This window comes from Lampetra fluviatilis, chromosome 19, assembly GCF_964198595.1.
Source record: "Lampetra fluviatilis chromosome 19, kcLamFluv1.1, whole genome shotgun sequence".
NCBI classification, from domain to species: Eukaryota; Metazoa; Chordata; class Hyperoartia; order Petromyzontiformes; family Petromyzontidae; genus Lampetra; species Lampetra fluviatilis.
Window position 1 is genome coordinate 5,881,541 of NC_136293.1, and position 13,789 is coordinate 5,895,329.

The following is a 13,789-nucleotide window of genomic DNA, read 5'->3' on the forward strand; positions in this document are numbered from 1 at the left end:
TCGGGTGGTGGCGGGTAAAGCGACACATTTTTACGAGATCTAACCCCCCAAAAAAACCTGTACTATGGCTGTCTGTACATTTGTGTTATCATTGGTGTTCACCAGTTAATTAGTGCCAACGCTGGCCCAACGTCGCACGTTTACTTGGATGAAGTGGTTGAATGTCACTGGTTCCAATAATAAGTGATGGGTCAATCTTGGGTGTGGTGGCGTTGACATCACGCACGCGAGGCTGTGACGCCCTCTCTCGTCAGATGTCCTACAGGACACGTGCAGACGTGCCCCAGGATCACTCTTGCAAATGAGATGATGATGGTCTTTTAAGAGCTAAACTGATTCAACACTAACTTAAACTGGAGTCATGTTGCCAATGCACTGCCTTATGAGGTGTTCTACACCATGGCATACATTTAAAAAAAAAATATTACAACTTTGATCGCGCAGTCTGTTAATGGCCACCTGCCGTTATGAATCTCTCTGGGCCTATGTTTTTTTTTTCAAAGGTAAATCCCACAAGGCCATAACCAGGTTAGAGCACACTGTGACAGGGATCATTTGTAAGCGAGATCTGAGATACAAAACGTGTCATTACCATCAGACACGATGAAGCCTCTTCCCTAAAGGTCTAAAAACCACACTGCCCAGTCTTTCAAGGTACATGGTGTACTCAGGGCCGTATGATCCAACAGGCACAGTAGGCACTTTGCCTGGGTCCTACAGAAACTAAAGGGGCTACGAAAAAATTAATTAACCATGTTTTATTTTGTTTGTACGATAATAAAAAAAATTCAATCAAGATATCGTCTTGAATTAAAAATATTTATATAGCAAGGATAGGCACTGAATACACAAAGGGGCAAAAGTCATATAAATCTTTTTTTTGTCATAAAATGAGATAAATTAACACCGGGGTAGAACTTTTCGAAAATTTTTCTCATCGCAAAAAATGAGCAATAATTTCAAGTGAAATTTGCTTATCTGCGCCACGCAGCGCACTCGCATCGAATTGGAGCACAGACTAAATAATGAACGTGTAGGTAACGCCACTTGTCCAGCGGCCGGACAAAGTACGGCGTGAAAAAATAATATTTAGAAAACTTTTTTAAAAAACACGCTTTAATGAAATGTACCGTACTAGTAATGTAAGAACTCCACGACTCCAGGCCCCGAAGCTTGCCATGGACAATTAGAGCCAAGCCGAAACATAACATATACTTTTTTTTTATAGATGTTTTTTTATTTTCAATGATAGAATATAGTATTGTCATCAGTATTTGACATAAGTATACCAAGTTTGCAGTCGATACGACATTGGGAATACGGTTGAAATTGAGTTACAAGATTTTCGGATACGACAACACATACAGTAAGTTAAATAAAAGCGTGTAAAACGTTTTAAAATATGTTTTGGTTTTTTATGATAGAATATCGTGTTGTCATCAGTATGACATAGCTATACGAAATTTGCAGTCGATAGCACATTGGGGAGTGTGTAAACATTGAGTTACAAAATTTATTTTTTGAGGATACAACAGAGGAAGTGAGTTCAATAAAATCGTGTAACAATAATACTAAAAGCGTGTTAATAATAATAACAACAAGGGGAATAACAGCGATGGCGACTCCATAGAGTTTTTATCATTGAGACAGAAAGTTCATGGGGCCCACAGGAATCTTCATCGGGCCCTGTTCGTCTACCCAGGGGATGACAGACGAGCAAAATCACGTGCACCCCACCCAACACTATTCATGCCCCAACACACTTGCAGGAAATTCTATTTGCTTCATAGATGTCTCCGGTAACTCTATCTAAATCGCAATGTAATGCGAAACTGTGGATTCTTTATGACTTTGTGGTTATTTTATATATATTTACTTTTTGATTTAAAGCTTTCGTGACTGCAGGGATTGATATTTTTGGTTCTTTCGGAAAAGTCACGTAGAAGGGAAATAATAAAATAATAAAAATATAAAACAATAACATTCTCACGACGTTTCGACTGCAACACAAGCAATCATCATCAGGTGTGAAAAACACAGCAAGAAAATTGTGTTTTTCACAACTGATGATGATTGCTTGTGTTGCAGTCGAAACGTCGTGATAATTGTATTGTTTTATATTTTTATTATTTTATTGTTTCCCTTCTACGTGACTTTACCGAAAGAACCAAGAATATATATTTACTTCTCTGTTTATACACTTTGTACTATTGTCACCCTCGTTTTGTGTACGTGTAATGTTCCCGTACTTTACTGTTGTGATTCTACTATGGTCAGCATAGATTTTATCTTCACTTTGGGGAAATTAACATTAAACTTTAATAAAAAAAAATGTTTGTGCAACATTTTCCATTGACAACGTTTTTTTGTCATGATCTCTATTTGCTTGACTGCTGTAACTTTTGATTTAAAGCTTTCGTGACTGCAGGGATTCATATTCTTGGTTCTTGTTGTAACTTTCTTGATTTGTGAGATTGATTCTGTGTAACCAGGTGGTGAGACCTCAAGAGAGTTCAAGTTAAAGTTCATTTATTAGGTAAAGCCCTGTGAGCTATTCGGCTCTTGAATCGGGTGCAACCGCAACAAACAAAAAACATGAACAAGAAAACATCTTAAAGTGAATATGTGACTAAGTGCAAACAGAAAATCCAAGAAAAGACAGCAAAATATTGCAGAAAAGGCACCGTACACCAACGCTGTGTGCAAAAATCCCAGTGGGATGCAAGTCAAACAACAACAAGACAACTTAGATTAAGACCATCAGTCTAATTCCGTACTACAACAAACAAACATGGCCAAACCAAAAAACTTTTCGAAATCACCAAAATAAAGCCATGAAAGCAATGTAACAGTGATCATAGGAATTGTGACCGAATTTTCACAATAAACGACATAAACAACATGTACCACCAACACCCTGTAGCCATAGCTGGCTGCATGAGTCACTCCACAACAGCAGGAGCATCAGTCGGAGTATCAAAAATTTTCAATGCACCTTTAAGAGAGAGACTGGGTGACCAGAATCACAACACAAATCACATTAAAACAAACTACAGAAATATCTCACCACAATTGTTACTACTCAAATTACAATTATAAGCACTTCGGGCATGGTTTATCCACTGCTGGATGCAGACTCTGGTTTTGTTTAAAATTAATGTGCCTCTGATGCCCCCTTGAGGACATCATAAACTATCACAAAACAAACGCCACCACGCAAACGCCACATGCGGCTTAACTCTTCCACAATTGTTGTTTCGAGGCTTTAATTCGTTCCACCGTAATTGTGTAAAACGTCAAGCAAGGCTAAAGTGAAGTTTGTGTTTCCACGCTGCGGCTCTGAGACACTGTGGTGTCTTTTATAGAGACTCGGACGCTGGCTCGCCGGGCGACACCGGTCTCGACTAGAACTGCTGCCGCGCAGGGGCGAGGGAGCTCGGCAGGGTTCGCCACGACTGCCCGGTGTAGGCCTCGGCGCCCGTCCAGGTCATTATCACAGCATGTTAACAAAAAGTAACATTTTCTAAACACATTCGCTGAAACATACTTGACTTGATAATAAGCTGAAACTGTTAGTTTCTCAGAGAGTAAATGAACAATTGTATTCAAGGAGGCAGTGTGTGTATCTTCACGACGCGATTTCCGAATGCAATTTAAGAGTCGTGCAAATGCAATGCTGGTGGAGCCACGTTCGGCATTGAGTTGTACGTTGTATATGTTCAAATAAGTATTCTATCAAACGTTGCTTGCTAAAATAAGACAGTTTGTCTCAACCTGTCATTGTTATTTCCCCGAATGGTTGCATTTTATACACTAATTTCCAGAGGTGGGACAAAGTCATTGTTATGCAAGTCCAAGTCGAGTCGCAAGTCATCAAATTCATGACTCGAGTCTGACTCGAGTCCAAGTCACATGACTCGAGTCCACACCTCTGCTAATTTCTCACATATGTCGGGACAATAACGTCATCCTGATTTGGAAAACCGTAACAACTCATGCCAATACACGACACGCAGTTGGAGGCTTTCGCGACCAATACTATCCGTAGTTTTTTTTGCGGATTAGATCGCGTAAAATATAAATGTGTCGTTAACCCCGCCACCACCCGACGCAGCCAATTAGTGTGGTTTGCCACGTAAACAAAACGAGACAATTCGTGACTAGTTCAGCAGTACACCGGTTAAGGGACATTTTCATTTCCGCGATCTAACTAAAAACAACAACTCTTGATGAACTCGTACGTTGGTCACGGGTTATACCGCCAACTATTATTAAACCCCCCCCAAACTTGTTGATGGCAAGCCAGAGATTGTGATTCTCAAGTGTACGACTCCTCGGTCAGTGCTGAATGTGTGTACCCGTCACTGAGCTCGAGTGAATGACAGGAATCGTGCTTTTTACCAAGGTCGTAATTATTATATATATTGGGGGGGGGAGACACATCCCCGACAATATTCAAATATGCTCAAAATGCCCCCCCTCCCCAATATATTGCTATAAAATAGATTTCTGTTTATATGATTGTGGTTATGGTTGTACTTTCTTAATCCCTAATCTCTGCCATTACGTACAATGAAACAAGAAAAGGTAAAAAAAGAAAAAACAGAGCAATGTAATACAATACACTATTAGACATTATTGTAAAAAATAAATAAAAAGTCCATGCTATGTATTAGTGATTTTTTTTATTTTAGGCAGGAAATTAGTTTTCAAATTTAGATATATTTTTTTCTGGGGGGGGGACCCCCAGACCCCCTGGAAGATTTGGTCCCCCCCAATGTTGACTCCATGACTACGGCCTTGCTTTTTACACATCAGCCACTCCGTGGATAATCATCTATCGCCTTGGTCGCTCGCCGATTGTGTCGTTGAACACAACTCAATGCAGTCGTCAATAACACCATGGCATTCAAAGGAAAATAAATATAATCGGCAACGTTTCAGGCAACGGCCCTTTTCATATCACACAAAAATGCAATGAAACTGCTATGAATAAGGGCCATTGCCAAAAACGTCGCCTATTTATTTTTTTCCATTAAGCCCACAGTATTGTTGACGAACGTGGCTAATTGGGCACCACTGCCATCGCAGCAAAATCACCAAATAATTTGATGTGTTGTTTGGTTGTACCGAATGCTGCTCGGCACGATGTCCGCCGTTATGTTTCACGTACTGGGAGCTTCTAAAACACCAGAGCCATATGACGCAACTGCTAAAACCTACGTGGCAGTACTTTCTGTGTGGTGTCGAGGATTGTCTGGTGATGTGTATAGGAGCCAGGGGCCGGTGCATAAAACAATCTCAGTGACGTGGCTCCATTTTCTTAAATTTGTTCCATTCTGACATGCCTCCATGGTGCAAGGGGGAAGACATCTCAAGTGCCAAGCAGGCGTTCATCACGCCGACTCTTGATCAATCACCACCGTCGAGCTGGGATGCCTGGAGCCAGCGTGCGTCTCTCATCGCGACTACTGCTTCGTCCGAACTGGAGTAGCCTTGCCCCATGGAGGACCAAGTGTCCCCACCTCCACTGTGGTCTAAGAACTCAGCCCTGGAGGCCTCTCGTCACCCTGGACACTTCGACAGTCAGAAATTCGTCATGTGTCGGGCTGAAGATGCAGACGAACCCGACTGGATGTTCCTTCACTGACGGTCATCTCTCCTGGGCCATCGTGAGGAGATACTGCACCAGCAGGAGGGACTCCCTGCGGCTCTACCTGCAAGGCCTGCAGGCCGAGCATGTGGCCGTGACCGAGGCCCTGAGGAGACTCGGAGAGGGGACGGGGACCGGGGGTGACCCTCGCACGCTCAGGAGGCGGCAGCAGGAGCTGGCGCCGCTCGTGGCGATGATCGGGTGCCTCAAGAACAAGCAGCACGAGTTGCGTGAGGTGGAGGATCTGCTGGAAAGTGAGTGAGCATGGTGGAGCCCGCTTCCGTTGGACTGAGCTGCCGGGCGACCAAGGATTTGCCTTGGAGTTGGACTGGGAAGCTATGTTTGGCCCAACTTAAATCTCAACTAAAACCATCTGCCAAATAATTATAGTGTGGCCAAGTTGAGGTGGCCAGGATCTTTTCCATAACACCGATGACATCTTGGGTTCGAATCCAGGAAGCTGTCAGATTAAATTGGGTCCTCAAGTATCATAAGTTGATGATCTCAGAAGGGTTACCAATGAGTGCAGTAACCCCCCTCCCAGTATGGATGGGAAAGTGCTGCCCCCTAGTGTGGACCAGAGGTGACTTGGAAGGGATCTCAGAAATAGATGTTAGTGCTTTAATGGGCTCTTCTCTAACTTGACGGGTTACATTGCTGTGAGAAATCCAAATGTATCGTTTGTCTCATGACATGATGTTGTTAGCTCAATTGGGATAAAGTCTTGTTTGAGGGAAGACCCCAACTCCAGCACTGACTGGCAATGGAAAATGTCAGACTGCTCGGATGCTTAGGCCAACCCTGTACCTAGGCTGTCAAATGTGTCCATTTCACATTACTCCACGAATTATGGGAGGACAGATGCGGGCAGCTGGAGGCGTGTGGTCTCTCTGTGTCCACTCCCTGGCAGGTGTGGAGGCAGAAAAGGACTGGCACATGCAGACACTTGCAGTGGAGGAAAAGGAGAGAATCCAAGGGGAGGCTGGGAACCTGGAGAGGAAGGTAAAGCCAAGTCCCAGTCATACTGTCCAGGAACAGCAAAGATAATGTGGCGTTTAGACCCTCAGCTGTGTTGTAAAGGTTGCACTGATTGACCACCGCCCAACCCAGGCAATTCGATAAGTTGTTGTGATGCACTTCCAGAATATATTATCGTCTTAACATTGTGGTGAATGTAGCGGACAACAGTGGTAGCAGAGGTCATGTCAGCTAATTACATATAACCAGGGCTTAATTTCACATGGTTCTGTATAGGTCAGCGACCTCAGAAAATATTTCCGCACCCAACGCATCACACCCAGTATACATCGCGCTATGCCCATGGATGTTTCCCGACCCTTTTTCGAGGTCTACTCTTTTTTAAGTGTCCCGGAAGATGATTCAGTAACTATTTAAGTCCTGTGTATAACAAATACAAATCGCAAAAAAACGACGAATTGATGCGTTATTACTCCTCTGTTTTATTGATGTTTTTCAGGTGCTGGACTTGGTGTTACCAAAGGATCCACATGATGACAGGGATGTCATCCTTGAAGTCACAGCTGGACGGACTACTGGAGGTACGGCCTTCTACTTCACACGAACTCCGGGTTTTTAAAGGGTGTCAATGACGGGCTATGAATGTCATCACAATCGCGTCGCCTGCTGATTTGTTTTTGTTTTGCCTCTTCTTTCTGGCAGGTGACATCTGTCAGCGGTTCGCCGCTGAACTTTTTGACATGTATCAGGGCTTTGCCAAGCACAGAAACTGGAACTTTGAAATCATGAGCTTCACTCTGGCAGACTGCGGTACGGAGAACCACTGCACGAAAACAGACCATGGCAGTTAACATTTGTCAGACCTTTATGATTGAAATTTGAAAGTGCAAAAAATGTACGTCTATATACTGTGTTTAGTAATTAAGAGGGAACAGTTTTTCAAGCAATGAAAGAGGCAGTTGTTTCAAGGTCCTCCATGGATTCGCCCCTGCCAACCCCTCTTCTTCAATCCTCGACACACTTTCCTCTCTTATCTCACTCTACTCCCCTCCACACACTCTCCTCTCTCATCTCACTCTACTCCCCTCCACGCACTCTCCTCTCCCATTTCACTCTACTACCCTCCATGCACTATGCGCTCCAGTAAAACAAGGCTTCTTGCTGAAGCCCCCAGTCAACTTGTGCCTCAGTGGGAGGTCGATCATTCACCTCAGCTGCCCCCATATTCTGGAACTCAATCTAGCCATTTTGTGACTCCCTTCTGTTCAAGCCCAGGCTTAAGGCCTTCCTTTTTACCACTGCATATGACTGCCTCTACAAAATAAATGTCCAGTGTTTCCCTTCATCGTTTTCAAATGCAGCCACATTTAAAGCCTGCATGAAATCCACTCTTCAATTTTAAAGTCTCCACGTGGTCTCACCAGGGGGGCTGCACCACGCGTCGGCACGCATCACGGGCGACGCCGTGTTCCGTCACCTCAAGTTCGAGGGCGGCACCCACCGAGTGCAGCGCATCCCGCAGACGGGCCTGTCCTCGCGCATGGAGCGGATCCACACGGGCACCACCACGGTCATCGTGCTGCCACAGCCGCGAGATGTGCGTCTACACCACTGTCGTGCTCGTCGGCGAGCCACGCCTATTTTTAAATCACGTTTGTGATCTCTTCCTGTGACGAGCTGTAACTGCCGCCACTTGCGACGGCCTTGGGCTGCGGTCGTCCTTGAAAGGGAGCCGCTTAGCTCGATGGGCCTCATCGGCTGAAATAAGTCCGAGCCTGAGAATCAGTGGAGAAACAGCAAATCATGTTGTAGTTTACACCAATTATTCATAATAAAGGTTAGATAGCGTTATTTATAAATGTGTCGTAACCCTCCACCACCCGACACGGCCAAACAGTAAAAAATGTGTCACGTTTACAAAAGACAAATAGTTCACTACTTTAGCCCACCGGTGTGTTGAAGAGTGAATCAGCATCATTTAAAATTTTGAGTACAACGTTTTGCTCCTAATTACATCCAGCATCATCGGGCAAATTGCCAGAATGGTGAAGCCCTCCACTTGCTCACGGTCTTAAATAGAGCAGCACGGTGACGTCATCTTTTTAACCCAATTTGGTGCAGTAAATTATACATACAACGTAGGAATGCAATGTGCTTTCGGGTTATTGTACCGCGTGCTCAAAATGATATCCAAAATTTCTCTGCACCTGCTGGGAGCTTAGTTCACTTCCGCATCGTACATAGAGTGAAATATTGCTTAAGACGTGGAGTGAAAAGTCAGACATCTGGCCGAGCAACACGCAGAAGCACAACCCAGAAATACAATGAGAGAGCTACATTATGATACATGCGGTTTGCGTTCTGTTGCTTCGTAGGTAAGGTTCTGCTGATGTCGTTTGCAGATCGACATCAAGCTGGAGACAAAAGACTTGAGGATTGACACGTTCCGAGCCAAGGGCGCAGGGGGGCAGCACGTGAACACCACGGACAGTGCCGTGCGGGTCGTGCACCTGCCGACAGGTCAGGCACCCACTAGGGTCACTGCAAGAGGCAGGGTCATGAATACAGAAGCCAAGCAGGTTTCAGCCTGGGCCACACAATGCATTGGAATCACAGCAAATTTATTTCACGTGTTAAAAAAGCAGTTGTAAAAGCTGAATGTGTCAAGGTGACGTGTGTGCTGGGCTGGCCTGCCTCCGCTTTAGGATTGACTGCAGAGTGCCAGCAGGAACGATCGCAAATTCGGAACAAGGAGATGGCGCTTCAGATCCTCAAGACGAAGATGTACCAGCAGCTATTCGAGTTGGAGGTGCAGGAGAGGCACAGCGCGCGCAGACTGCAGGTAACGTGCGGCGCCGTGAGCTCGCTCGCTCGTTCACTCCCACGCTCGTTCACTCCCACGTGGACGGGAGATGGCAAGGCTGGGCTACGGTGGCCCAACCTGTTGTCAGGGCCATTAGCATGACGGCTCGTATGACTGCTGCCGCTGCTGCTACTGCTACAGTGTCATGTTCGGCGTTCGTAGCTCGTGTGCAGTCTAGAAAGCAGCTGCTGCGTTCCTGTTCTTCGCGTGTCTTGCCCTTCGCTTTGTCAAAATGGCAATAAATTCGGCGGTGACAATAGCGCCACCGCAGAGCGGGGAGTCTGTTGCGACGTGCGATCGAGTTTTTATTTCCACCTGAAATAACAATGCGTCGCATTTTAGTTTGGGAGAGTCAAATGTGTTTTTGTGTCCTATTCTCTCGCCCAAGGTGGGAACACGATCTCAGTCGGAGAGGATTCGGACGTACACCTTGACGCAGGATCGTGTGACGGACCATCGCATATCGCTCACACTGCACGATGTGCAGGTGCGTTTAAAGCCACACAGTCTCTTAAATATTTAAGAAGGGGGGGGGGGGGGGGATTGGCCGCTAAGTTCGCAACTAATTTGCATCGAACAAAGACCACCCCCCCCCTCGACACCCTCCCCCCCCCCACCCCGAATAGAAAGACAGAGACCAAAACGGTTGGCGAAGACGAGTCAAATTAAAATGTCACTAACGAGAAAACTGTGGTCAATAAACATGTTGAGTAATCATTGAGCAACGCAACACTACAATCACACAGTGGTGTTATCTTTTCACCTATTCTCATTCGGCTTGGAAGAGCGCCTTGTTTTTATAGAGGGCCCAAATGGATTTCAAACACCTTTGTCAATAACGCACCCCTTAGCATTATCCAATAATTACACAATATAATGTGACATCTCAACTGGTCCTGGCCCCCCCCCCCCTACTTACCCCCTTAACCAACCCGCGCTCACCATTGCGGTGAAGTTTGGTCAAACAATCCCCGTGCTCCACATGGTATGGAGGCACCTTCTTCCAGCAGCGGATTTACAAAACGCTTCTAAGTCCATGAGCCCAAACCAGATCCATCGCTGGTGAGTACCACCCGAGATGGCAGAGCTTTAGTGGTTCAAATTTACTCTTTGGTTCTTTCGGTAAAGTCACGTAGGTGAAAAACATAATGACTGTTTTTTGTTTGCTGTGGTTGTTCCACCTGATGACGGAAGCTTGTGTTGCCTCCGAAACGTCGTGATTTAATTTAGTTATTAAAAAAAAATTTTCACCCACGTGACTTTACCGAAAGAACCAACGTGTATGGATCCTTGCAGTCACGAAAACTTCAAATCAAGAATCAATGGTTCCAATTTCTTTGTGTGGCCACTAACAGTGAATTGTATGATACCCATTTTAAATAAGCGGGGAGATCGAATAATTCACCCTTATTGGCCGTATAGATAAATCGGTGCTCCTAAAGTATTGCCAATTTGAATACACCTTTGATTACTCCGCAGAGCGCCATCTAGCGCATGCATCTTGAAAGTGCAGCGTGTGGAGGAGGCGACAGGGGAGAGAGTCAGGGCCGCATTCTTAGGCACGGCCAGCTCAGGGTGAGCCATGACACATGCGTCTTCCAAAGACACACAAGCGACTCATCCAGGGCCTTAATTCTAGATTTGAAGCTTTCGTGACTGCAAGTATTCATATTCTTAGGTTTTTTCGGTAAAGTCACCTAGGTAAAAAATTCAAATTAATAAAATAAAAATAAAATAAAAATCACGAAACGTCGTGAGGCTCAGCCCCAGGCTTCGGGCCGTCTCAAGTTGAGTGCCTTGAGCCAGAGCCAAGCCCGAGTCAAGCCGTAACTACGAATATGCTGGTCTCCGTGTGTGTGGGTGTGTGCGTTTCAGACTGTGCTGGAGGGCGGGCCGGCCTTCGAAGGCCTGGTGGAGACCCTGCTGCACGCGGCGGACGAGGATGCTCTGGATGAGCTGTTAGAGAAGGCGCAGCGCTCGACGCACAGCACTGGCCGCTAGCGATCCACCAACTGGCACAACCAACCCCACTGGCACTGGGATCACAGCACGAGTGGCTATTGCTCCACTGACACTACTGGCTGCGCTTAACGGGCGGTGATACGGCCCAGCGGTAGAGCGTTCGCCGCTTGTTGCAGAGGTGAATATGTGAAGGTGAAAGGCGCTTTATAAAATCGAAATTATTATTAATTGTTCGAATTCAGCGGCCGCCCTGATTAGTACTGGGGTTGTAACAACCATAATAATACTACGCGCCATCCGCTTTGCGTTTAACCGGACCTTAGGAATCCCCTGACGTCATTCGTAAGAGTAAGTCATTAAGTGCCGGCGTCTAGGCCCAAATTTGAAAGTTACCTGCATATTACTCAATTGGGATTACACACACAGCAGCAGCAGCAACCATCGTCCCCGACTGGCAGACTAATGACCCAGGTCACTTGCAAATGAGACTCAACATGGCCTCTTTGAGTTCTCACCTGGGTAAAGAAAATCAACTTAAAACTTGACAGTGCCAACCACTAGTCACCACTTGATCCTCAGTACCAACCGCTAGTGCTTTGGCTGACAGCACTACCATAGTCACTGGCAACACAGCAACTGCAGGTAGCACTTTAATCACAGCTCGTCCCACAACAACATCCTGCGTGTGCACGTGTAAACGTCTCTGCTGCATTCATGGCCTCCTCCATCGGACTACCTGCGAGTTCGTTTTTCTTTTGGATTCAAGTTTGCAGTTCTGCACCAGGGACGTCTTTCGGACTGAAACCGATTCACCGTGTACCCGATTGAAGTGTCTCCCAATGACGAAAAAGAAAACAAACCCCAACTTTTTTTTGTTATCTTGCCGGTTGCGTTTTCATAAATGGCTCGCGTGCGCACGTCACTGACGAAGCTCGTAATTAAAGCTGCGCATCGCTCTCGTCGAGAAGAGAACCCGCAGCCAGCCGGCAGTTGTGGCTGCCGTAAGTGCTGCCGTGCGTCCATGCACAGTCGCGCACCGTATTGGCTTTTATAGGATGGCCCTTGCACGTTCCAGTCTCGGCAGCACAGATCAAAGGTGCAGTGTGGGTTGTTCAAATCGCACATGCTCGCTTTCTCACGTGCAAGTTCTCACTTCTACTTTTACTTGTAAAAAAACGTCGGTGACGTGTGCATCTCCTCCACGCTTTTTGTCAATCTGCTGCTGGATGAAGCCCTGCTGCTCATGCCACGCGGGTCGTCGGAGTTACCTGACCATGTTTCGACACACTGGTCAGTGCTGGTTGAAGGTGGGAAACAGACGCGGGAGCATAGAAGTACAGTTTAACAACTGATTTTGCTGCCCTGTCAACTGTTGACAACATAGGCTCACGACAGCCTGTCTTATCCCTGGGAGTCGCCCATCTGAGCACTATTCAGGGTGAACTTCGCTTGGCTTCTGAGATAGGGTGTGCGTTCTGGGTGATTGGCTCAAAGACAGTGGTGACAAGTGGCCAGAATTAAAATCAACCTAAACCGCCGGTGGGTACCACCTAGTGAGAGTTTTCAATCGCCCAGGAAACTTGCAGTGTGCTCGCTACAATGGTTCAAAAGTCTAGATCATAGAGATGGCCGGCCCTGCTCTGCAACTGAAAACGGCACAATGGAGTATGGCCATTCAAACACGTTTGACTTCAGTTCGCGTGAAAGCACAAACGCCTTCATCTCATCTCGGCTCACTCCGATTTAGAAGATGCAGAAACACCAGATTCCCTGGCCGTTAGGTTTGACCTTTTATAATGATCACCAATTGGAACTCGGGCATGCAGCGCGACGTGCTTGTTTTCCACCACTGACATCATTCGTACCTCGATGTCGGTATATTCCCGGTCGGGAAAACAAAGTGTGTGTCAGCTGTCACTCAAGCTCAATTAGAACGACTACAGTAAGAAGAACTTGCTGATGATAAAGACATCGTCCTTTTAATGATTCTGATAAGAAAAGTTTGCTGCAACAGGCCACGTCTCGAGGAGGCGTAACGGCCGGTGGTTAAGAATAATGACGGGAGGGCCAGCAAAGTTGGGCAACGCTCAGGAGACGACATCCCACTCTGAAGAGACGGAGCGAGGAGATCGGCTTTGTGTGCCCGGTGCTTGGCGGATCCATGACGAGACGTGGCGATTGCTTGGGGAGGCATTCATCCAGCAGTGGGCTGATAAAAGCGCTGTAAATGTACAGAATGGCCATCGCTGGTGGACTTGTTTTTTTCTCCGTCGGTAATAACAATGACCGGAGAGATGTTTGCCCTCGGCTGGTTAAAGAGAACCTCTGAACCC

The 13,789-nt window shown here is 46.2% G+C and overlaps 1 protein-coding gene across 2 annotated transcripts; it reads left to right on the forward strand.

The window, feature by feature from the left end:
• The first annotated feature begins 3,184 nt into the window (after positions 1–3,184).
• MTRF1 (mitochondrial translation release factor 1) lies at positions 3,185–13,789 on the forward strand. Of its 2 annotated transcripts, none has more exons than XM_078864886.1 (10): positions 3,185–3,486; positions 5,363–5,907; positions 6,564–6,655; positions 7,131–7,212; positions 7,334–7,441; positions 8,056–8,228; positions 9,034–9,151; positions 9,337–9,473; positions 9,883–9,981; positions 11,370–13,789. In XM_078864886.1, the coding sequence occupies exons 2-10, from the start codon at positions 5,436–5,438 to the stop codon at positions 11,493–11,495; spliced, it is 1,407 nt and encodes a 468-aa protein (XP_078721012.1). In that variant the 5' UTR covers positions 3,185–3,486; positions 5,363–5,435; the 3' UTR covers positions 11,496–13,789. The 2 variants fall into 2 exon arrangements, with proteins under 2 accessions (XP_078721012.1, XP_078721013.1); XM_078864887.1 differs by having other exon boundaries at positions 5,616–5,907.